At 55.6% G+C, this 24,100-nt stretch overlaps 7 protein-coding genes across 7 annotated transcripts; 4 read left to right on the forward strand and 3 right to left on the reverse strand.

Annotated features, from left to right (window-relative positions):
• Positions 1-17: 17 nt before the first annotated feature.
• C8Q71DRAFT_10389 (uncharacterized protein) lies at positions 18-5,675 on the forward strand. Its single transcript, XM_047916274.1, has 6 exons — positions 18-502; positions 550-739; positions 796-1,408; positions 1,459-3,692; positions 3,745-5,173; positions 5,226-5,675. The coding sequence occupies exons 1-6, from the start codon at positions 272-274 to the stop codon at positions 5,602-5,604; spliced, it is 5,076 nt and encodes a 1,691-aa protein (XP_047784501.1). The 5' UTR covers positions 18-271; the 3' UTR covers positions 5,605-5,675.
• Positions 5,676-7,199: 1,524 nt separating this feature from the next.
• C8Q71DRAFT_696526 (uncharacterized protein) lies at positions 7,200-8,336 on the forward strand (the record flags this gene model as incomplete). Its single annotated transcript, XM_047919918.1, has 11 exons — positions 7,200-7,266; positions 7,370-7,390; positions 7,449-7,493; positions 7,551-7,575; positions 7,625-7,637; positions 7,691-7,726; positions 7,782-7,831; positions 7,880-7,918; positions 7,977-8,059; positions 8,116-8,154; positions 8,206-8,336. The coding sequence occupies 11 exons, from the start codon at positions 7,200-7,202 to the stop codon at positions 8,334-8,336; spliced, it is 549 nt and encodes a 182-aa protein (XP_047784502.1).
• A 685-nt stretch (positions 8,337-9,021) lies between these two features.
• On the reverse strand, positions 9,022-13,048 carry C8Q71DRAFT_10423 (uncharacterized protein). The gene is made up of 4 exons (XM_047916276.1): positions 12,525-13,048; positions 11,064-12,471; positions 10,216-11,009; positions 9,022-10,166 (listed from the first exon to the last, which is right to left on the reverse strand). The coding sequence occupies exons 1-4, from the start codon at positions 12,613-12,615 to the stop codon at positions 9,292-9,294; spliced, it is 3,168 nt and encodes a 1,055-aa protein (XP_047784503.1). The 5' UTR covers positions 12,616-13,048; the 3' UTR covers positions 9,022-9,291.
• Positions 13,049-13,075: 27 nt separating this feature from the next.
• C8Q71DRAFT_10432 (aconitase family-domain-containing protein) lies at positions 13,076-16,246 on the reverse strand. The gene is made up of 7 exons (XM_047916277.1): positions 15,792-16,246; positions 15,698-15,739; positions 15,602-15,646; positions 15,480-15,545; positions 15,250-15,424; positions 13,715-15,201; positions 13,076-13,656 (listed from the first exon to the last, which is right to left on the reverse strand). Exons 1-7 carry the CDS (start codon positions 15,851-15,853, stop codon positions 13,260-13,262), a joined length of 2,274 nt encoding a protein of 757 aa, XP_047784504.1. The 5' UTR covers positions 15,854-16,246; the 3' UTR covers positions 13,076-13,259.
• A 1,541-nt stretch (positions 16,247-17,787) lies between these two features.
• Positions 17,788-19,461, forward strand: C8Q71DRAFT_10486 (uncharacterized protein). The gene is made up of 9 exons (XM_047916280.1): positions 17,788-17,836; positions 17,904-17,944; positions 18,015-18,168; positions 18,226-18,539; positions 18,610-18,627; positions 18,687-18,871; positions 18,945-19,015; positions 19,110-19,225; positions 19,281-19,461. Coding segments are annotated over exons 3-9 (798 nt in total). The 5' UTR covers positions 17,788-17,836; positions 17,904-17,944; positions 18,015-18,075; the 3' UTR covers positions 19,282-19,461.
• Positions 19,462-19,649: 188 nt separating this feature from the next.
• Positions 19,650-20,059, forward strand: C8Q71DRAFT_852221 (ribosomal L29e protein family-domain-containing protein; the record flags this gene model as incomplete). Its single annotated transcript, XM_047926808.1, has 5 exons — positions 19,650-19,666; positions 19,724-19,808; positions 19,863-19,874; positions 19,937-19,972; positions 20,030-20,059. The coding sequence occupies 5 exons, from the start codon at positions 19,650-19,652 to the stop codon at positions 20,057-20,059; spliced, it is 180 nt and encodes a 59-aa protein (XP_047784506.1).
• A 275-nt stretch (positions 20,060-20,334) lies between these two features.
• On the reverse strand, positions 20,335-22,563 carry C8Q71DRAFT_10524 (RNA polymerase III transcription factor IIIC subunit-domain-containing protein). Its single transcript, XM_047916282.1, has 10 exons — positions 22,068-22,563; positions 21,930-22,007; positions 21,691-21,880; positions 21,504-21,636; positions 21,371-21,448; positions 21,236-21,315; positions 21,076-21,183; positions 20,891-21,019; positions 20,711-20,834; positions 20,335-20,653 (listed from the first exon to the last, which is right to left on the reverse strand). Exons 1-10 carry the CDS (start codon positions 22,480-22,482, stop codon positions 20,363-20,365), a joined length of 1,626 nt encoding a protein of 541 aa, XP_047784507.1. The 5' UTR covers positions 22,483-22,563; the 3' UTR covers positions 20,335-20,362.
• Positions 22,564-24,100: the final 1,537 nt, after the last annotated feature.

Here is a 24,100-nt window from a genome sequence, read left to right on the forward strand (position 1 = left end):
CCGCGTAAGGACCTCGCGGCGTGAGACGCGCGGAGACGGCGCGCTTTCGTGGGCACCGTAACTGGCCTTCCCCATTACCTCCTCACGCACCGTACAGCCGTCGCTGGAAGCCCACTCTCCACCCACCCATGCCTCGTTGCAACAGCCCACTCTTTTAATTCATACCCTCTGCTGCAACCCCGCTTCCCTATATGCCTTCACGCCCTTCACGATCACAGCGCGAACTACACCCTAGCAGCAATATTTCCGGCATTTAGCCCGACTCGAAGCCATGACTGAGGACGCCTCCCCCTCCGCGGTGCTGGAGGGCATGATCAGCGGCTCTTTGAATGTAGACGGTATCGCGAAGTTGCCAGACACTACGCCCGAGGAAACGACAGCTTCCCCGCAGCCTAAGCCCGAGTCGGAGGCTCCCGAGGACGAGCAGGCCTTGGAATGGCACGAGGTCATAGAGCTGCAGGCTTTCAGCGAGCGGAAAGCCTGGATTGAGGAGAAGATCAAGGTCCGGAGCACATCCCGTCGCCCTCGCTCCTGCTAACCGTTGCACAGTTCCTGGAGAGCCTGCCGCCAATAGAGGTCTTTGCAGGACTAGATGCTGTGCGCGCGTCTGCTGCGGAAATACCAGGACTGCCCAGCCGCGCTCAGCTGGAGGAGTGGGTCGCGGAACATGACAGAATAGAGAAGGAGACCGAGATTTTCGACTCCGGTGAGCTGAGGAAGCTCAAGAAGTTCACGAAAGGTACGTAAAATGTGTACTCGCGGTGGGATTTTATCCAAATAGACATTCTACCCAAGCCGCTGCCCAGCGCAACCTGTCCCCGGCGGACACGGACCTCATCGAATTAACCTTGACGACTATCTACGGATTCGACAAGTTGCTTCATCTCCTGCGAGACCGCTCCGACAACTTAGACTTACTGGGCATCCGCTTGACCTGGGAAGAGCGCCGCATCGGCGCATGGACTGAACTTCGCAAGGTCCTCTCTGACATCCGCGACTTTCTGAAAACGCGTGCACGGTGGTCACCAGTCGTGTACGACACAGCCGCTGCTGAGGAAGAAGTGACACCTGGGTCCGTACCCAAACGGAGGAACTCCGTCGTCTCCATTGCTTCTATGGCCTCCGATACTTCGTCTAGCCTAGCATCTCCTGGTTTCTCTCGTGGCACGCGCTTCAAGCTGGCTGAATTGCTCTCTCGCGATGCAGCTCTGTTCGTGAGCCGCGTGTCCTCTCTCAAGCACACTAAGGTTGCTGGCGCGGGTAAGACACTCGACAAACTGATCGACCACAGCCGCAAGCCCGTGCCGGACGAGCTGCTCGATGAACAGGACAAGCTAGAGAATGATGGTATCAACGCGATGGAGGATGTTGGAAAGTTCGTCATGGGTGTCGTCATGCAGTGGAAGAAGTATGTCCGTGCTTCGCTTCTCTGTGGCGCCCAAGTAACAATTTGTCAAGGGCCGACGAGTTGTATGTAGAGACTCTTAAAGACAAGACAGCGGTTCAGACGCTGCTGGAAGAGCTCGAGGTTGCGAGACTTGGACACCCTACATCGCGCCAGGATGTTGCTTTCTCATCCCGTTCTCTCGCCCTTGTCAAGCGGCTGCAGTCGCGCGAAAACCCTTCATTGGCGACATCCCTGTTTCCCCGCCCAACTCATCCCCTCTTCCCTGACCAACCTGACGCAACCGCCGCAGCTATCAACGTGATTTCCTCCGAGCTCACCGCTGCCATGGAGCAAGTCAAGAAGGCCGAGGCAGTTGTGAAGGAGTACCACGCGACGCTTGAAGCCGTCAAGCGCGTGGAGGCAGCTTGCAAGGCTGCATCGGCTCTTTCTTCTCAGTACGACTTCATCCTCGAGCGCCTGCAGAATGGTCTTCCAACAGATCATGGTGACGGTGGTCCTCTCGATCTGAGCACGGAGGCGTGTCTCGACGAGTCACGCCATGCAGTCTTCCTGGCTGCATTGCCCTCCATCATGCAGGAGCTGCAGCAAGCGGACGCTGAGGCCACCAGCTTGTTGCCGAATGCCCGTGCAGCGCTCTTGCATCTGGACCACTCTTCTATCGACCCTCTGTTCAAGACCGATTCCGCAGCTGAGATTGATCATCTCGCAACCGCCCAACAGGCCGGAGTGCGTCTACGAGAGGAGATCACCGCCCGAACGAACGCGCTAGGCACCACGAGGCGAGTCTGGGCGTCGATGAAGCAGGCGTTTGCAGAGTCAGAGGAGCTGCGCCGTAACGTCTCCGCCGCCATCGACAAGCAGATGTGGCGGCAGCAGCTGCGGTCGAGTGAGGCTCCACCCACCCCGGAGAGCCCGAGCACTCTTCTACCTCCGTTGTCCGTTTCGCCTGGGTCTGTTTTGGCGAGGGTGGACCGTATGCAGGCTCAGCTCAAGCAGGAAGTCTCCGGCCCCATCACTACAGTCACCCCCTCAATTGGTAGACCGCTTGCAGACCATCTGGCCCAATGCTCTACTGCTCTGAGCAGCGTCTTAGACAACCTACGGAGATCTGCCAGGTTTTGGGATGCCGTCCGGAATCAATCGGCTGCAATGGAGGGGGTCCGTGATGAAGCCCAGGCGCTGCAGGTCCAAATGGAGGACCTCAAGGTGCGCTTCGATCGAGGCATAGAGGACGTTTTCTCGAGCTCCTTGGTGGGCGACGACCTGCTCCTGACGGAAGGCGGTTTGTCAAGCGAGCTGAAGCGCTGTCAAGACGCAGTCCGCGCTTACAACCATGCTCTACCTCGTCGCGTTTCGTTCGTGAGCGAGGACTTTCCTCCGAGGACCGGAGCCTCGCCTTCGCAGAGACATTCACCGCTCCTCAGCGTCTTCGACCTCGAGAGCGTCAGGCGAGCCGGCTCGTATGACCTATTAGTTGACCCCGCTTCTCTGGACAGTACCGTTCGAGCGGACTCTAATGGTTACAGCATGCTGCTGTCTGGCGCGGCTAAACATTTGGAACAAAAGTCCGAGCACTTCCAGCTGGTCAAGGCCGCCAAAACCATCGATGTCGCAACGTCGGCCATAGTCACTAACGTCCATCGAGTCGTTGAAGCTGTTGCAGCTTTCAAGCAGTCCCTCGCGGATTCCTCTAGCGCGTCCAGCCTGGAGCACCTGGACAAGCTGGCGGACGAGGTTGCGCACTTGATCGACACCGATGGCATGGAGATCCCCCGCTCTTTCTCACCCGTCCGTGGCTTGCTCCACCGTCTACAGTCGATGCCGGACAGTTCTGGCTCTGGACTCCGTGAGAGCATCGTGCAAGCCCGTCGGCGTGCCCTCGATGACGTAGAAAACCAACATGCGACATGGAAGGAGAGCGTGGCCGACCTCCGGAAAGAGATCACCCGGGCACAAGAAACGCAACGGGCTCTTCAGGCGGAGCAACATCGTCTCGAAGAAGAAAGTGCCCGGGCAGCTGCCGCAGAGCAGGAGCGATCAGCGGTCGAGGCCGAAACACAGGCGCATGCTATTAGCGAACAGTTTGCCGGCGAAGATGGGCAGCCTTCTTCACTTGTTGACGCCGCTGCTCCTCAGCCTGAGGCGACACCTGCGGTACCAACAACAGTCACCTCTCATGAACATTCTGGTGGCGGGGATGGAGACCGCGCGAGAGATAGTCATCTCGAACCCGTGGCCGAGTCTGAAATGGAGTCTTCTGTGGGCCCAGACGGACATGAATTAGGTATGCCATATCTTCACTGATTCGCTGTCATGCTCATCCTCGCCCTCTCCAGATCTCTTCAGCGCCGCCGCTCAACCTTCTGGGGACTCTGGCGCATCAGGCCCCTCTGAATTGCAGGTGCGAATTCTAGCACTGCGGAAGAGACTGCGGTCCATACACATCAATGAGGTTGCAAGACCTGGCTCGGGTTCGTCGGACCAGTCGCTCCCAAGCGACGAACTTCGGCGGGCGATGGACCAGTCATTCACAGTTTTGGCGACCGAAGCCAAACTCCTCACGTGTACAGAAGCCGATGGTCCACAAGTCAAAGCAGAGCTGCAGAGTCTACTGAGCGAGGTCGACGCTTCTTCCGAGATGATGCGAACTGTGCATCGCCTCGCAGACCTCACGCTCGCACTGCGACTTTGCGATGACGCATTGAGCGATCTATTAGAACACATTGACAGCTATCCCTCTCCGCCTCTCGGAATTTTATCCTCGCAACATGTGGCGGATACTACTCTCATCCCCGAAGAGCAAATGAATGCTCGGCTAGCGTTCACTAGGGGGCTCGTTGCGCAAATGGAGAGCGCGTGCGCTGCAGTCGCTAGTGACCCGCGCGCGGTCCCCGAGCGTGACCGTATTCTGCAGACCTGGAGCGAGTTGGAAGCCATGGGCAACGACCGCGTTAGTGGCACGAAGTCAAGACCTGGTAGCGTCATGAGCTCGGGGCGCAGCAGTAGAACATCGGGCGTTAGCACTGCGTCCACACCAGCCAAGAAGAAGGCCTCGAGTTACGGAAAGCTATCAATCGGATCCGCGAATGGGTTCCTTGCGCCACCGTCCCTTGGCGGACGTCGCTCGACCTCCAGCTCGTCATCGGGCGGTCATGCGCGCACCATGAGCAAGCCTTCTTTTGCTGCCGCCAATCGATCTGTCTCGGGACCGACAGCATCTCCATCCTCGACGCTGCATGGCTCGACATTCGCTTCTCGTCAGAGAACGAATAGTACAACGTCAAACTCCTCTGTGAAGACTCCGCTGAGACAACCGCACCTTACGCCGTCCCGGCCGCGCGCCCAGACTGGCCACACATCTAACACACCGAGGACCGCGTCGCCTGCGTTCTCTGATGTCTCTGCATTATCTGTGTCACGTCCCGGGTCGCATCTCTCTCACTCCTCAACCTCTCGATCCTCTTGGGCGCGTGCGCCGAGGCAATCATTCCCTTCGGCACCAAGATCGCCGCCGCGCTCTAAAGGACCCGCGGTCGAGAAGAAACCATACATCGCGAATCCTAAAAACAAGCTGGATGTCGCTGTTGGGGAAGTGTTGAACAGGCTGCCAGTGAACATCAGGGTCGAACTTATCGCAGATACATGGAAAGATCAAAGTGGTAAATACTGGATAGGTGATCAAGACCCCAAGCTTTGCTTCTGTAGAATACTTCGCTCGCAGACCGTGATGGTCCGAGTAGGAGGTGGATGGTCAGAACTTTCAAAGTGCGTAATTAATCAACACCCGCGGAACCTTTCTGACTGTCGTTTCTTGTAGATTCATCAAGGACCACTTTGCTGATGCTTTCTGGATTCTCCCAGAATCACCCCGCCTAGGCTCTCGGGAGGAGAGGTGGATCAATTCAACGAGTCTTTCACAAGCGGCCGTCATCATGAGTCCTCCGCACCCCCCGAGGACACCCGAGCCGAACGATTCCTTCGTCCCGTTTTTCTCCCTATCGACACCGAGTGGAGGAGCTAGCCCGAAGTCTATCAAGACCACGTCCTCGCCGGGCTCTCCGCTCACTCCCCTCCAGTTCCTTCGACGAGTAGACAGAGAGGCGATCTCCAGACCAGACACTCCATCGAACGTGACACGGCCCGGAACTGCTTCCAACTTGAATATGCCTGTACGTCAACCCGTATGGAGACCGTAGTTGCTTGTTGTTTGTTTGTTTGTTGATTTACTTTATCTTGTCGTGTTTTGTCTCTGCCGAGGACTACATATCGTAAGGTACGGACCGCTGGACTGTAATATCACGTTGTCTTCATGCTTCTCGTACTGTCTGGAGAGCAGCCTTATGTGCCCCGGTGATCGGGTGCGTCTTTGCAGGGTATCAACAGAGCAGAGGCAAAGCACGGTGGCAACACTTGAACACTAAACCCATGTTCAGAAAAGAATCCTCTAGTGGGTACGCAGGGACTAGGGACTCTGACGAGCGGACAGGTGAGTCCTCGGGCTGGTCGCTTGTTTTCTGAGGAACGGTCAAACCAGTACTACCCCAGCGAAGTAGATGAACGACCGAGCTTACCAGTCAGTCTTGATATATCATCTTCAGCATGTCTTGTTCTTTGTCGTACAAATTGCCCTTGATGGTAATGATCCACCTGGGGCCGTACTGCGCCCACTTGTATATGCGTCCATTGCTCACGTCGTACTCGACTCTGTCCAACCACTGATCGAGCCTGATGGAATAGTGCGTCAGAAGCATGGAAATATGGGCCTATTTTTTCGTATCATCGTCCATCATGAAATTCTCGAGCGTATCCCGGCCTGCTACGCTTTGGTAAAGGCTGAGCTTTGCGTAGCAGTCTTGCAGTCGCCTCACCTGTGACCTTCCTCTCCATACGAGCCCGCCGACGGAGTGACCTTCAACATAAGCAAATGTACTGACCAGTACTTTGAGGACCGACATTACGCCCATGACCCAGGTGGACACCGAATTCCCGTTGATCACTGTGCCCCAGGCTACTGCGCTAGAATCGGAGTCTAAGATTGGTGAGACCTTGACGGCGGGTTGAATCTCTTGTTCTCGTTGTTCATGGACCGCTTCCAGTGCAGGAAAGGTTCGCAATTTTCATAGAGGTGACAGTGCCGTACATGATATAATAACAACCAGGCTTTCTTGGCATGGATGTATGTGATAGACCGTGTTTCTCATGGCGGACTTTATACTCAAGCGCTTAGTGGAAGGCACTTGCCGAGTTTGGTATTTGTGGGTCCATTGTTGGTCCGGTTATGCCCTCAAAGCGCCGCCGGCCAGTACACTGCCAGTACACGGTATATATCATGCTGCGGTCGTGCGTCTACGCCGAGATCAACTTCAGGTTGAATGTACTGAGTACGAACAAAATTACGTAGCCTGAGTACTCCAAGGTGTTCATCGACTCGGACGAGTCCGCAAGCCATCGACACGCCCACGTGATTGGATCCTTCCACTGTGACGCTCGCGCGCGCAGCGCTCTCAGCGGAGCCTCTCCCAGCACACAATCTGTTCGACATCGTCGCTTCAACCGTCCAGAGGCCGACTTGACAAATCCGGGCAAGAACTGAACTGAAAGGCACTTGCGCTGTGCTGCTTAGACTCTGCTTGAACCCTCAATCCACCGTGAACCACTGGCAGTATCGCCGGGACTACATCACCCGCCCGAGTGATCAGTTTGAACTCTCGTCGGCGACCTCGTTCCTCATGAAGCATTACATATCTCATTTCTGAGATACGACGAAAAGTCCCAATTACTCCTCGTCAAGATGGATAATCTCAAGTGCAACAGGCTGACGTGCAGGAAGGCACTGGCAGAAAAAGCTGTGGTGGTGAGTCCCAACCTACGTGTTCACTGTGCAAATAACGCATCTCGAAACGATCAGACAACATGTATGGTGCTCTCTGTTTGATGAATATTACTCAAAGAATGCTCGAGAAGGCTCTCATATCTTCTGCGGTCCGTGCTCCCGTCCATATGGAACGACGTGTTCGGAACTGAGTGGACGACTTCCTAGTGGACTGCGCCAATGAGTTGTTCAATGCATCAAGATTGTGCCCTGGTTCGTCTGAGAACTTTCAACCTCGCTGCCAGTTTCACTCATAGCGACTTCGCGCAGCATGTGAGACCTCGCTGACGGAACCGTGAGTGCTCAGGCATTAGTGAGTGCTAGAGTTGATTGAGGCGTCTCAGCGACGACGTCGTGGTGCGTTGAATATCGGAGCCCACGGAATCGCTCAATGATGAATTCCTCGACAGGTGTGTTCGCTACACCCGTCAAACGACTACAAGACGGTGAGCTCTGCGCATATATGCGCTCACGTTGACGCCTAAAAGCCCGATTGTATAGTCTGTCTTGTCTGGGTTGAATCCCACAATCATCCTAGAGATATGTAGCAGGTATGTCACCGCAACTGTACAGACCAACACATAGCGAAACTTCCACAGGGCAATGTCGTTCTGGCAATACCAAGTTCACCAGGAGGCGTACGAAGTACTCTTTTCTCGTAGTGACTGTCCGCCTTATCATTTGGAACCTCCGAAGATCATTCCAACATGCAGTGTATCGTAATGTCAACGAGAAGAACGCCCAGTTGCAGAAACAGCTAGACAATGTAATAAGAGAAGGTGGATGGGGTTACTCTCACCTCATTCGACAAGACATGCTCATGGATGTACGGCAGCGAATGGGGAGATCAACCTGATGAACAACAAGATCGCTGGTAACGCGACAGAAGGCTTTCCCGCACAAGTGACTGGCTGACTAGTCTCAGAACTGGAGCGGGACCTAGAGCTTGAACGCCGCAAGCTGTCTGGCCTTCAAGATTCGCTCAAGGAAAGAGACAAGGAATATCAGAAGCTCAAGGTATTGTACTCATCTAGAGCCATTTACATGAATGAGTAATCGACTCATTGCGAATAGGCACAGTACGACAAAATCAAGCGCAAGGCGCTCCTCGCGCCCAACGTCGTCGGCGGCGACAATGTTGTCCCTGGCACCGCTAACGGCCCTCACGTTGGAGAGCGACACGTACTGAACGATCAGGCCAACAAGCTCAGACCCGGAGGCGTCTTCGGGGCCGGCCTCGATGTTGGCGCCGTCGTCGGTGACATGGAAGCTCATGGCGTGAGCTTTCTCCCATTCACTATGTTGATATCCGCTGACAAAAGACCCCTTGAATAGATCCAACGCACGCCCATCGTCAACCGTACTGCGGGCCCATCAGGCGTCCAGCCTAGCTCGGCATGGAGACAGCCAGGATCGGTGCAAGTGCAACAACGCCACCACCCTCAACGCCAGCCTTTCAGCGCCGGCGCAGTGGCAGCGGACCGCTCTTTCAGATCGACGACGACGCCGGACAGTACGACCGAGGTAGAGAACTTACTCGGAAGCGCCAACCGTCAGTCCGGCCGCACAGTAAACAACCTGCATACCTGGCAGGCCCCCCAAGCTCGCAGCAGCTCCCGCCCAATGCAGAGAGGTACGCTCAACCTACCGAATCTTTAAAGGACTGACCAACGCCCGACAAGTTTTCGGCCAGTCTTCCGGAAGGCGCTCCGGGGGGTTCAAGCCTTCCTCAGTCGGTCGATAGAACATTCTGCAAGCATATAGTATCCCTGTGACGCGCGCATCCATGTTCTTGGTCTGTAGAAGCAACGAGAAGTGTGTACGAGTACAAAGTCTGAAGGGTATAGATACACAATATCGTAATGTAACCTTATACGTCGAATCATGTCCTGTATCGCAAATCAGTTCTCCAAAAAAGATACTCAATACAAGCGGCCGCTCGGGCTAGGCAAGCACTTGGCCAGCATAAGGCGATGCACAAGCACCAGACAGTCGGATAGAAGCATCTATGTTAATCGCGTCGCAACGTGCCGTTCTTCTCGTCTTCGAGGTATTGCCCGATGGCGAGAATGTCTTGGCCCGCTCTCCGCAGATACCCAGCAAGAATCTCTCTATCAGCATGCGGCAGCAAATCCGCTAGTTTGTCCACCTGGCGGTCGAATTCTGGGTTCGGCAGCGCAGGCTGGGCGACCACGGCGCCCGACGGCACCTGGCTCTGCCCATGGTTCTTCGCACGCGCGAAAAGCGACGGGCGACGCATGGTGCTTTGTCGTTGTGAATGGGTGTTAGTTGTGGGCATCGTCGAAACATCAGGCTGAGGGGTCGGGGCCGACACAGCTGAGAATGTTTGGGATCGACGTATGCGACCTGGGGCGGCTCGCGGACCACCAGGCACAGACGGCGATGTCACGGGCTGCACAGGAGGTTGGCGAGTCGCCGTAGGTGTGGGCGTGGCCGTATTGCGTTTGGAGAGCACACGCCCCGGGGGATGGGGAGGTAGAGCGGGTCTGTCCTTCCTGACGCTCGCCTTGCGCCCAATAGACGAGAAGAAACCTCCACCGGACTTGCCCGGTAATGGTAGAAGCGAACGTGAAGGCGATGGCATCATTGTTGAGGAACGAAAGGGGCTGCGCGTTTGTTGCGCTTGTGCCAGTGATGGATAGGGGAGGGCTGGAGGGGGAGAGGCGGTTGATGGGAGGACGTCTATTGCGCGAGTCGTGAGGTCAGTAGCGCTGTACGCGTCGGGGCGCGTTGGGAATGTCATCTCTGACGCTTCGGAGCTCCTAGATGCATGTCGTGGCTGTGGTACAAAGATACGAGATGCAGGTGTCGCCGGTGTCACCATGAGCCTCACTTTACTGGAGGACCCATTGCGTGTGCCAGTCGCTGTAGACGAGTCAAGAGAATTGCACGAGTCACCCACGTGGATACTCACCAGAGTACCGCCGCATCTGCACCCACTCCGTCAATCCGCAATCATACATTGCCAGCTCGTTGATCTTGTTCGCATACCCGATCGAGCGCTCGAGCGGACTCCTCTTCGCCGCCACATCCCGGCACGACATCGCCTCCGGCCACTCCGCCTTTATCCTTGTACGCACGACTCGTGGCTTTGGAGGGAGACTCTCAGGAGGCGGTGGCGGCAACGGGGCGTCCCTCGACTCTGAATGCCTTGGGCTGATTTGTGGACTGGGAGACGGGCTTTTCGCGCGCGCAGAGGTCACCGAGGGCGTGCGCGGTAGCGCGGAGAAACGCTTCAGATTCGTGAGCGCGCCCCTGAGCGGATTGATCCCGGAGCCCGAGGCGTGCGGTACGTCCTCCAGTGAGCCGTAGATGCTCTTCGGCGGCGGAGTCGGCGAGAACATGGACGGCGAGGTGGAGGGTGAACGTGAAATACTCGAGACGCGCCCAGGCGAGAGCGCGCGCTGGACCTTCTCCTGTGCCATGCTTACCCAGCTGCTCTCTCTGCGGAGGTCCTTGCGGGATCTGGTGGGATGAAGAGAGGGTGCTTGCGACGAGGATGAAACAGACTCGGCACTTCTAGCATCGTCTTGCAATGTGAACGAAACTGGAGGCGCTTTGCCGGTCTCCGGGCGGACGTTGCTCGATTCATCGCTCTTAGCTTCTGGCACTTCCTCCGTGGTCGTGGACGGCGTATTGGTCACAGTCGACGGTGGATGCGCGCCCTCCCTGACATGCATGGACCGCTTTGACAGTGATCGCGACGGACTGAAGGCACGACGCGTTACAGCCGATTGAAACACGCAGACACGTATCACTCACCCAGTGCCCTGCTCCCTCTCCTCCTGCGAGTACACCGAATCCTCCGTCAACTCGGAATCATTGCGCTTCGGAGACCGCGAAGGTTGCTTCGACGCCAGCACTGTGGAGACCGACTGCGGTAGCTGCAAGGCTTCCCGCAGGGCCTGTGGATCGCGTTGGACTGATGGTGGCAGCGGCGTGAACATGCGTGGTGGACGCGGCGGCGCTGGAGTGAGCGTTCCGGAGCGAGGATCGACGTCATAGAGAGGCTGTGGTGGCGGTGGCATAGGACCCGCTCGCGAATGTACGCCAGGTTCATAGTGGACGTAAGGGGACGCAGAACGCGACGAGCTCGCCACAGAGAGCGGCGACATCTGCGTCTGGCGCGACGCGGACACGTCACCAGGACTGGACACACTCGACAGCACTTGCCTGTTCTGTATGCCATGCCGCAGCGCCTCCGACGTGTTGACAATGACAGGTCCAACGACAGGCTGGGATATATCCTTTGACTCGCCAATGGCAGGTGTCAGTTGTTCTCGATCACGTCCGTCGTCGTCCGGTGTCGTCAATGCGCTTGATTCCGCGCTAAAGGGGCCCTGGGGACTGAGCATGCTTGACTCGGACGGGTCGGGCGTCCTGGCACTGCTACCTGGCGTCGGGGAGCGCGAGTCGGTGGGCGTCTGGAAAATGGGTACCTTGAGCGCCGCTTGCTGAGTGCCGATGGCGGTCAGGATCGGCCGTTCTTGAGACTCAGCCGTCGTTGGGACGGCGTCGACGATGCCGATGTCACGCGAGGATTTGTGCTGGTGGCGAGACTTGGGGGTCGCGGAGGTCACCTCAGACTGTGAGCGCTGGTGCGCGAGAGGTGGGCGGAGAGCGGAGGGAGGGGGTCGTTCGGTGGACAAAGGAGCGGTGGAGGGGGGCGTGAGATCCGTATACGTTCGCGGCGAGGCGTCGGGTGGGGCCACAAGCGCGAGGCCGTCGACGTGCATGCCGCGCCGCGAGGAAATTGTCGTCGTCGTCGCTGACATGTCTGCATTGTGCTGGTCTCGCGAGGCCTGGCTGCGTTTGCGAGTGAGAGAAGCGGGAAGAGAATCGTCCAACTCAACGATCGCAAGCCGTCGCCTATCCGCGCCGCCCTCCGATGGCACACTAGGTCTTCGTCTGTGTTCGCCCTCCGTGCTAATGGTACTAGTGGAATCGTGTCGTGCTTCGTGGGTCCGCCTGGGGCCAGTATCAATCGCGCGGTCTCGGGGGTCCGAAGAGTATTCAGACGAAGAAGCAGAGTCTGCTCTCATAACTGATGGTGGTGAGACGGAATCAGCTGCAGCATCAGAGGACAGCGTCCGGCCAGCATATTCGGACTGGTAGTAAGATAGAATGTTGTCTGTGTCGCGTCTGATGGGCTGTGGCCTTAGATGGGCCACTGCGGGGGATCATTAGATGACCACGAGGAGGGCGGTGAGAAGCTAGACTCGCCTGCGCTTTTGTTCCCGCCGTACTCACTCTGCTCCGCGCCGGCAGCGAGCGCGTAGCCGGCGCTTGGCGGTGGTTGTAGCGCGGTGCTCATCGCGCGCGAGTGTTGGGGGACGGTCTGTGCTGGAGGGCGAAAAGCATGGAGGAGGACGAGGAGGGGCCGTCGCCAGCGGCCTTGTCCCTGTCAGGCGGGGCGCCCGCTGCTGGTGTCACGGCCGACGCATCCACCCCTGCTTCCGCCACCACACGTGCGGGCTCCATTAAACAAGGCACACCAACGAGTCCACTGTCCAGAACAGTAGCATTGCTTTCGTATTGATAAACAGTTGGAGCATAGCTCATTTCCAAGTCGTATCGAAAGGACTTGATCACGAAGAAGGTGACCAAGGGAAGTCACACTTCCCATGCACTCAGCGCAGCAGTGACGTAGAAAAGACAGTCCCTGAGTCCGATTGGCGTTGGATACTTGGTTCCAGTGCCGAGAAAAGGCACGTCAGTATTGCAGCGTCATGCATACGACGTTACAGTCAACAGCATTCCGACGTTCGGGTAAGTATAGCGGAAAGCAACACCCTCTGTCTGAACTTGGACTGAGGTATCTTGACTTATGTATTTGACACATCATTGTAAATCGCGACTACTGTGACAATGTAATACAAAAGCACTGAGCAGTGAGAACAAGAAGTACACAAGCTCGCATACGAGCAGCTATTTTCACATCTCCCACCTCGTACAAGCTCACCACTCCATCTTCGTGTTCTTTTTCGGCGACACGGGGATCTTCGTGCCCTTGTAGCCAAAGCCATCCAGCCACGGCCACATTTCGCTCCTTCGCTTCTCAAACTCCTCGATACTGTCCACCTTCTGCAGCGTCAGCGCGATGTCGTCCAGGCCGTTCAGCAGGCAATGTCTCCGGAAGGGATCGATCTCGAAGGGGTAGGCCTCGCCGTTTGACCGGCGCACCTCCTGCTTCTCCAAATCGACCTCGAGGACCTTCTGTGCCTCAGCGTCCTCTGCGAGGGCGGCGCATTGGGCCTGGGGCAGGACGATTGGAACCATGCCGTTCTGCATGCAGTTGTTGCGGAAGATGTCTCCGAAACTGGGAGCGATCACGGACAAGATACCGAAGTCCTTCCTAGAGGCCACACCGCATGAGTATCATTGGCACGCTCTACGGAGCAGGCGAGACTTACAGAGCCCATGGCGCGTGCTCACGCGAGCTACCGCAACCGAAGTTCGGCCCGTCCGACACGAGGATCTTCGCCTGGGTGTACGGCTCCCGGTTGATGATGAAGTCGGTCTTCTCGCCTGTCTGCGCGTTGTTCCGCAGAGCGAAGAACAACGCATTCGCCAGCCCAGTGCGCTTCAACGTCTTCAAAAACCGCGCAGGAATGATCATGTCCGTGTCAACATTCTCGATGTGCAAGGGCGCCGCAATGCCCTTGAGCACACGGAACGGTGGCATGCTAGAGGGCGTCTCCGCGGACGGCAAGGGCTTGTCAGCGGTGGACGTGGACGTGCTCGTCGTCTCCTGCTGGGGCTCAGGTGGCGGCAGGACGTCGTCGGACAACAGATCCAGGGCGCTTGTGACCTTCAGCTTGGCCTGCGACGTCGTCTCGACACCCAGGAACTTCCGCACGTCCGCAAGCTTACCCGTCATCGCAGCCGCAGCCGCCATCGCAGGGCTCAGCAAGTGCGTGCGACCACGCGGGCCCTGCCGGCCCTCGAAGTTGCGGTTGCTCGTACTTGCGCAGCGCTCCTCTGGCCTCAGCTGGTCCGGGTTCATACCCAAGCACATCGAGCAGCCCGCCTCGCGCCAATCGAAGCCCGCGCGCTTGAAGATGACGTCGAGGCCCTCCGCCTCCGCATGCTGCTTGACGAGCCCCGAGCCCGGGACAACCATCGCAGACACGTTTGGCGCGACCTTCGCATCGGGGCCCGCAGCGAGAACGATGCGCGCGGCGGAGCGCAGATCCTCGATGCGCGAGTTAGTGCACGAGCCGATGAAGACTTTGTCGATCGTGACGTCCTCCATGGGTGTGTTTGGCGTGAGGCCCATGTACTTCAGCGCGCGCTCAACGGCCGCGCGCTTCTTCTCGTCATCGATCGCGGCGGGGTCAGGCACCTTGCCCGTGATGGCCACGACGTCCTGCGGGGACGTGCCCCAGGTGACGGTCGGGAGGATGTCCTCCGCGCGGATGTTGACCTCGATGTCGAACTTTGCGCCCTCGTCTGTCTTGAGCGTGCGCCAGTACTGCTCGGCGCGGTCCCAGACCTCGCCCTTCGGCGCGAGCGGTCGGTTCCGGAGGTACGCGAAGGTGATCTCGTCCGGCGCGATCATACCTGCGCGCGCGCCACCCTCGATACTCATGTTGCAGATGCTCATGCGCGCCTCCATGCTGAAGTCGCGGATGACGTTCCCGGCGTACTCGACGACGCAGCCTGTGCCACCGGCCGTGCCAATCACACCGATGATGTGCAGGACCACGTCTTTCGAGGTGACGCCCTCCGGCAGCTTGCCTTCGACGCTGATCCGCATGTTCTTGCTCTTCTTCTGCATGAGGGTCTGCGTGGCGAGGACATGCTCGACCTCGGACGTGCCAATACCAAACGCGAGGGAGCCGAACGCGCCGTGCGTCGAAGTGTGCGAGTCACCGCAGACACATGTGATGCCAGGGAGCTGCGGTGGTGTCAGACACATTTCGTATAGAGCAGCGAGCGTACGCACAGTGAAGCCTTGCTCAGGCCCGATGATGTGGACGATACCCTGTCTCCTATCCTTCATGCCGAAGTAGGTCAAGCCGAAATCCTTCACGTTCTCCTCCAGCGCCTGGCATTGCGCTCTTGAGTCTGGCTGCTCAATGAATGACTCGACAGACGTAAGATTCTTGCGCGATGCCGTACTGGCAGAGGATGATCAGCAAATTTGGCATACCTGAGCGCGGATGAGATACTTACGGGATGTTGTGGTCGACAGTAGCCAAAGTACAGTCCGTTCGGCGCACCCGACGACCTGCGCTACGACTGAGGGTGCTAATTAGTTTCCATGCACAAAAGCCTGCAAGATGACTCAGACGTACAGGCCCTCGAAGGCCTGAGGACTCGTCACTTCGTGAACGAGATGTCTGCATAGCGAGTGTGAGCGGATACCATGAAGAGCAGGCGTGGTAACTCACCTGTCGATGTAGATGAGAGCAAGACCATCCTCCTTGACATCGCTATACTCCCGTCAGTACGACTCGTTATGAAGCCAGTAACTGCACAACATACACGACATGGTCATCCCAGATTCTGTCGTAAAGCGTGCGAGGCTGCGTAACTGGCGCAGGCATGATGGTGGACGTAAGAGAGGAGATGTGAGTCTTGAAAGTGATGAGTCGAGAAATGCAGCTTAAAGCAGCCGACCAACAGCGTGCGGTCTGTTGAGTCAGCGGGGCAAAATGACTCGACAAGGAACATGATGAGGGGGAGGGTTCGGCCGACCCCACGGCATCTCAGATCTCACAAGATCGAATAGGCGCCCATAATCAATGTCGCCAGCGGCAACACGGGCGTCACCGCAACTTCGCATTTATCCTTACTCTGACTCTACGCCGAATTGCGTCCGTATGTTGGAAGCGAGTAATGTACTCACATTATATGTGCGTGCCATGCATCGAAAGCAGAGGGCAAACTTCGGCTTGGTCCCGCTCGGACATCGCGTGCAGCCGCCTCCTCGTTCAAGTTTGTCCCTTCATATCCCACGACTCCAGGTTGCTCAATCATATCGAATGTTCGTCTAGGTCATTGGACGTCAATGCCAGACACACTGAAGTCAACCAAGCAAGCTATTACTGACATTGCTTGCTGCGACTAGGAGTGAGTGTGCATCGCATACGTACAAGCTCGATCAACGGCTCCTCTGCGCATAGCTTGAGCCTCAGTATCGCACCCGGAACTTCATATTCTCACGAAAGGTACACCGTCGCACTGATTCTTGCTGTACGTTGGGCCTGAGCGCAGGATCCTCTCGCGTGATGGACTTGATGTGTCATCGGCAGTGGTGAGCGAGTGTGGGCATCATCCTTGTAACAGTAATGTTCTTACCTTTTGCCAGAACTCGTCCCGCAGTAAGTTCCCCATTACGAATTCGCGCGAACATATTGACTTCAAATGGGTCATACGGAAGATCCTCCGATAGCTCTGATGCTTGTGAGATCTCAACCCGCCACTCCAACCGCTGCCATCGGACCTCGGCAGGGAAAGTAGGCGGACAGACCGAAATCGACGAAGTAGTTCTTGACCCAAACAGATTTCCAGGAGACGTTATGCGCCCACCCCTTGTCACCAGGAAGGCACAGTCTCATTGATGGGGTGAAATCCTTGCAGATACTACATCATACTCGAGTCCATCGTGATATTCGTGTATTCGCCGTCTCAGCTGAGCAGACCGGTAGGTCAGAAAGCGTTCTGGACCTGGTGAGCAACTCCGTTTTCATGTAGACTGGCAGGCTCCTAGGATTTTCAACTCTTGTCATTTCACTAGATGCGCGCAGGTACTACTCACCTCTGATCTGCAAAGTCCGAGTCGATGGATTCTTCTACATCTCCATTGGTACCCTATCAATCAGGCAAAGGATCTTCTGGAAGAACATCAAGGATAGGCATGCAGTGGTTCCGAGGATCGAGGGTGAGCGGTTCGGAAGTGAGCATCGTCGTTGATATTGGTGCGAGCTTGGACAGGTGCGTCGCGTCTATGGGATGATTTAAGTCAGTACTGAGCACTGATGTCCCAGACTTACTGAGCACTCGGTCCTACGATATTATGCGATACACCTACAAGAAGTGGCCATATGTGAGTCGGATTGGATGTTCTCCGGACGTGAGCCATGACGGGCCCGGGCATCTGGTAGTCCGGTCGGAATCTCGGCCGTGAGGCGAGGGACTGTTGGCGACCTCTCCAGCGTTCTTCATAACTTCTCAGCCGTGCTAAGACGTTGTCACTAATAGGGAGTTCTGGACGTCCCGGGGTAGTAACCGGGGGCAACTTGTACTCTGGCCCATTGAGGTCGGATTGATCATGCAGTGGAGCCTGCACGGCTGACATTGAGTAGAGTAGAGTACGGATTGAAAGCCTTGACGCGACATACGATAGATGGTGTCATCATATGATGCACCGGTACTAGTAATCCATTCGGAGTGGTTCGGTGACAAACCGAACCAAACTTGGACCCACACCATCTAGATAGACGCTGACGTCGACAACGCAATTGCAAAAACATTCCATGGGGGCGCTGTCGACGTCCGCGTCATTCCATTAAATTCAGTTTCTGTCTGTGAGCACCTTCAATATTTCAATCCTCGTTCTGCAGGCTCGCAAGCTGACAGTATTGACTATGTAAGCGTTGCCACCTGCGCGTCTTCATACCGCTAGCATAGCGGTGGTGAGGGGCCCATGAGTCAATGTATCCTTACCTCAGTTCAATCATCACTGACACCTAGGTTTAACACTAGACTGACATCGGCTGAACGCTACTAGTGCGACCACCAGACATGGTTGAAGGAGTGTGACTATATGTTACTACACCCGCAGTATGCTCCAGACTGGAAGCCGCCATGGATAAGCGGCGTCAAGCAGTGGTACGAGTGCGAAGACCCAGGTGCCAGAGTAAGTGCCGCTTTGCCGCTTGAGTTTCATCTAGTATTGAAGGGATTTGATTTGTAGCGAGACCAGGCGATGGATGACATTCGCATCTCAGATGGAAAATGTGTGGTCATCAAGAAAATAAGTACCGCAGAAAGTGTCCCGTATGAAGCCGAGATCGGAAAACTACCTGTCCTCCAAACCTCTGGTGTTCGGCCGTATAACCACTGTTGTGTTCCTATCCTCGAACTTGTGGTAGTAGTACGTGATCCTCAGAACGGCGATTGTCCTGCTGCTGGTCATGCCGATGCTGTGACTGTCACCACGGTGCATCGAGCCTCCCTTCGATACAGTCGGCGAAGCCGTAAAGTTCTTCCGGCAGGCAAGCATTGGAGGTAGGTCTTTGTCTCCTAGCCACCGCAACCTGATACTGAGTATCACGAAGGGCTTACGGTTCATGCACAGGCATAATATCGCACACCGGCAAGTGGGCTGTCTCCTCGCTGGCCTCAGCAGTGCAGTGGCTGATAGCCGTTGCTCAGTGATGCCATGATGCTCAATATGATGGTGGATCCCGTGCCAATATTTCCTGACATGTCCCATTTCTTCTTTCCCACATACGATCGCGACCAAGCCAGACCCGCAAAGTGCTACACGCGGACTGAACGACCAACGAGGTACTTCGAGACAGACTTCGGTTGGTCACGGAGGTATGACCAGGAAGCTGGTGGGCCTGCCCTCGAATACCCTATCAAGGGCGGTGACGGGTGTTCCTGAGCATCGGGGAACATTGTATATAGTGCCGCCCTGCGGCGGTCCATTCTCGACGGACGTCTACTGTCGGAGACCCAAAAGAGAGTACTTCCTACAGGTTGGTACCGCTCCCGGAGCGTCGCTGTCGTGACTCTGACCGTAATCTGCGTCCCATAATTATTCGAACTTTGGCTTTGTGACGTCGCTCGTAGATGGCATGGTTCATGAGCATCCTGCGAGGCGAACGACGACTCGGATGGAAGAGGTCGTGGAACGCTTCGAGGCCATTCGCAAGAAGCAGCACTGGTGGAAATTCCGCGCCAGGTTGGTACGTCGTAGCGAGTGGTATATCATACGCGATTTGTGCTGAGATTCGGATTCAGAAAAAAGCATTCGCACTGCTTGCTATGTCCGAGGTCAGAGGGTTGCCCGTTGACCCCGTTCCGCCATTGCATGCTGTATCGTCTTGACGTTGAGATACATCGCTACTGTACCCGCTTGTATCGCACCATTTCAATGCTGTTACGACTGTAGACCCATATGTTCAATGGCTGCCTATGTCCACATCTTAATCGCACTGGAAGCCCAGACTCAATGCCAGTGAGGTTCGAATGGCCAATGAGAACAGCCACGGGGAAAGCCGAGAACCTGCACAGTTCCTCAGCCACCCTTCACGCGCGCTTTCCCAGGCTACTGTGTAGCCACGGAAGTTAAGCGCCAGTAGTCCATCCTCAAGACACGCTCTCGACGCCATGGCCAAGTCCAAGAAGTACGTAGTCAACGAGCTAGTACTCTTCGCAAATGCTGATTGTGCGATCCGTGACAGCCATACCAACCACAACCAGAGCCGTAAGGCTCATCGCAATGGTATCAAGAACCCCACGAGCCACCGGACGAGGTCGATGAAGGGTGTACGTGCTCAGTCGGGTATCGAGTAGCTCAGATACTGATATGTAGTTTTCCAGGTTGACCCTAAGGTACGCTGAAGCCACTATGATGATTCGCGTCTTGACAGATGAACAAACACCTATCCCTCCAGTTCCGCCGTAACGCGAAGTATGCGTTGGTCGGTTCAGTGCGTTACATCACACCTCTCCGTTTAGCTGGCCCTGACAAGTTTCTTTCCTTACAGCGAAAAGCGCGTTCGGAAGTAGAGGCATGACCTCCCCGTCGATCATTGGTTCTCTTCTCTCGAGAGGCCGTCGAGAGCGTCATATGTTGAGGGAGGGAACCACCCACTCTTGGGCATTGCGCGTCACTATGTATCCTATCGCTCCCGCTATCGTCTCAGCCACCATGTGTATGCACTGCAGTATGCTTAGGCACCTCCACGCACGCAGAAAACAAAAGCCTAAAAACACGCAGTCGTATGGTGTGAAGCGAACTCTACTACGGCTACAAGATATATGATTGCGTGGACAAGTGGGATAACGATACAGCACTAATAATGTAACAGGATACAGTATCAGCTCTGCTCGTGGAACCGTCCATCCTTCGCCTTTTGTTGCAATGTTGCCATGAGTCGATGCGCCGCGGCGTCCTCAGGCGGCAGCGCGCCCTTTGCCATATTGTGCTTCCCGAACCTGAGCCGTTGCGTGGGGCGTGGAGGAAGTTTGTTCGTTCCCTCCTGCGGGACAAGGAGCACTTCGCATTCCTCACGGGTCGCGATGTGCCCACCAAGCAGTGAGAAAAACTTGTGGCGGAGAACGGTCTTGATTCGCTCAAAGGCGTGCGTCGAATACCAACCATCGCGTTCCTGCATAGCGAAGTGCGTCAATATAAGGTTCGACCTATGGCAACGAGAAACACAGACATTGCACACGTCGCGGAGATCCTCTTCATCTTCAATCATCTCCTTGAGCATCGGGTCGATAATGTCGCATAGCTGGAAGGCAGCCGTCTCCTTCGTGACAGTGACGCCATCGAATACATGCGACCTACGTACATCGCGTTATGGTGGGTGTCACGAATGATCGAGTTGCAGACAACCTACCGTCTGTCATCTTGATTAACAGCCTCCGTTCGGTTTTGAGCGAGCTCGGTTCTACCCTCTTGGCGTTTGCTGACAACGGAAGGCCGGACGATGGGATGGTTACTGTTACGGAAGTAGAGACGTTGATAGCTGCAAGGATGATAGGTCAGCTGAGCTACAAAATTCTGTAAGATGATGCGACTCACAAGCGAGCCTCTTTATCTTGTCGTGGGTCGTAACCAAGCCGAATCTGCGTATCTCTCCAGGGACCGTCCTGGAAGACATACGAGACCAGTGGGAGAATAACCTTCGAGCTATGAATTTATGGTCAGGAGCGAACTTCGCGTAGGATAAGGTTGCACTGACTTGAGGATCTCCCGCACTTCGAAGGGCATGAACTGGTTGAAGATCGCAGCGCGTGTCCATATTGGTCGCTCCTGGAAGAGCTGAAAGTTGATCGGTCTGAGTGTTCATTGGTGCATCTACGATGGGCAGCCTTACCTCTTGTAGACGCTTCAGAATCTTCTGGTCAGCGTTGGCACGTTGCTCGTCAACCGCTGCAGACGGCTTGTCGGGAACCTAAAGCACAGTTAGGTCAAGTCCAATACACGATGGTGGAACAGTAGCAACATACTCCAGCGTCGGAGAATGAGATAGAAATGGGCCCGTATCCCTTCCACCGCATCCTGTTGATCAGACGTTTCTTCTCTTCGCCGGTCTCTTCATCAACGACAGTTGTGACGACGGATGCAGGATTCGACTTGTAGCTGACGCGCATACAGTCAACGCGAGGTGTGGGACAAATGCCAGACACTACTTACTTGTAATTTTGTGGAATCGCTTGGCGACTGAACAGAGGGGGAGTGAAGAGCCTTAGGTTGCTGTTCATCTTGGGCCCCGCAGGTTCGTCTGCGCCGAGGAGCTGTGGGTCTATGTCCATTGCAGCCGGGTCTTCGGGCACATAGTAGTCCTCCTTCTCCTCAGGTATGCGGTAGCGAAGGATACCATCCACTACAAGCTCATGAAGGCGTGATGAACAAGATGATAAAGACAAACTGACCGTCCATGGTGTCCATGGCTGAACGAAGTTTGGCAATAGGATCGTCCATGTCTGGCTGATACTGGTAGTCTACCATGCCTTCGAGAGACGCAGTTAAACATCGTTGCGAGCACAAAACATAGTTCATTGTCAACATACTGCGAAACCGTGCCGTCTTCGGTATCATCCCAAGAGCCTCCACCGTATAGTCTCCAACGGTCCCGTCTGTAGCTGCCGCTCCATCCGCCCCGCGCTTCCGCTTCCGCTTCACGACCTTCAACAAGATATTGCTCGTCGACACGACATCTCCATGCACAGGATGCGCGAATGGATTCCCAGGGCGCAGAGACAGCTCGAGCAGCGACTCCGTCTTGGACGACGCGCGTTTGAACGCGTTCTCGACTCTCGACTGACCACCAAGACGCTCAACGGCGAGAGGAATGGATGTAGGCTTGACATAGCCAGGGTATTCGACAGAGTAGAAGTGCGCGGACGGTAGAGGCCGTTCCGGAGCTATATCGTCTAGGGGTGCCTGCAAAGTGGACGGCCCGGCAATGGGTCCAGGTGGGTTCATATTGGTACGTGTCCGAGGCGGGAATGCGCGCGCTTAACTATGTACAACTTCAATCAATCGGCCGGCCATCGACCAAAGACATCTGGCAGCGAGTGTTTAACTAGGACAGCATAACAATAACAGAGATCTTAGTAATGCAGGAAGCGAGGAATGAATTAATGACGACTGGGATGATGAATGATGCGGAAGTTGGTATCACAAGAAGAACGATGTAACATAAGTATGTATGGCAGTCATGTCGAAACAGGGGTTGGTATAGTGGGCAGTACGAACGACGTGCCCAATATCCCACACAAACCGGACGATGAACCACTCCTCACGACGCACCAACCGCGCGCGCAACTTCCGCCAGTGCAGCTTCTAGAATCTTACGAATCGTGTCAAAGTGTTGCATGACCTCGTCCATCGTCGGTCGCTCTGTGGGTTCACACAGATCATGTCGTCCACCAACGACTTCATGAATGCAAAATTGACGTATTTCTAGAGCGCAGTTCAGATCCAGGTCGAGAGCGAGACGGTAAGCATGTCAGTGCACTTCAAACAAGCTTCATAGCAATGTGGAATGGCTGCTATGTGACCTACCGCGTTACGTACACTGCCCTTGGGTTGTTCAGAGTTTTCGTGGCCGAGCACATTCAATATGTCTTCACCTTGCGGCCTATGCTTACAACTTGCACTATAGTCGCAATAAGACATCGGTGAAGCGAGGTGGAATATCTCCGGAAACATCGCGCGGGGTCCATCCCTAGGCGAAGACGCTTATTACCCAAGCATTGAGCGAATATGCAGCTTACCGATGGGCAACATCATGTCTACGCATGAACTGCAGGACCTTCACGGCGATGGGACATCAAAATTCTTGTGGCGTTACAAGGGAAACAAGACATACTTTGAAGAGATTCCACAGCTTCGCCGACTGCTCGGAGGGACCGAAACGCATCCGCAGCATTGAACCCCCTACTTACTAACTGAATATCTTCGTATTCAGGAACCGGCCTATCGTGGCTTCCTCTGCGTGATCCTTCTGCGAGAATGTCTTCAGGGCGGCTAGCCTGCCGTCTTAAATACGAGTTGCATCCAACACATGACCGCGCTTTATACTTGCTCGGGGCCTCATATAGACGTCGCGAAGGTAAAGAATATACCCCTGGTGCTAGAAGCCTGTCTTCGCACCTGAAATATAGTTTGTCAGTGCCGGCCCATGACAATTTCCGATCCAATCTATAGCGTGGACGCAGCATGTAACCGTGTTCTTTTAACCATACCTAGCGCGACTGCCAGTAGTATTCCACGGGAGGGCGAGCCTCGCACGACGCCTGGGATCTCGGGGCAGTTATGAATTTCTAGTGCGAAAGTCGTATCGTCGCCGTCGGCCAAGTCCTATAAAGAAGCCACACAGACTTGAGAGGCATCAGAGTGACTGACTTGCGAGGGCGTCATGTCATAGAGTTGGCCTGCTACGCTTCCTCCGGTTCGTATGAATGATGCTCTTATGCGCCCTTCGGCCAAAAGCTGGTTGAACTTGTTGTTTTAGCACAACACCATCGACTAAGGTGCACAGGACCCCATGTCACCACCTCGTCCCGTTAACAAGCCTCACGTACCTTGTGAAGTGGTC

This window comes from Rhodofomes roseus (genome assembly GCF_022264815.1).
Source record: "Rhodofomes roseus strain CIRM-BRFM 1785 chromosome Unknown C8Q71scaffold_1, whole genome shotgun sequence".
Lineage (NCBI taxonomy): Eukaryota > Fungi > Basidiomycota > Agaricomycetes > Polyporales > Fomitopsidaceae > Rhodofomes > Rhodofomes roseus.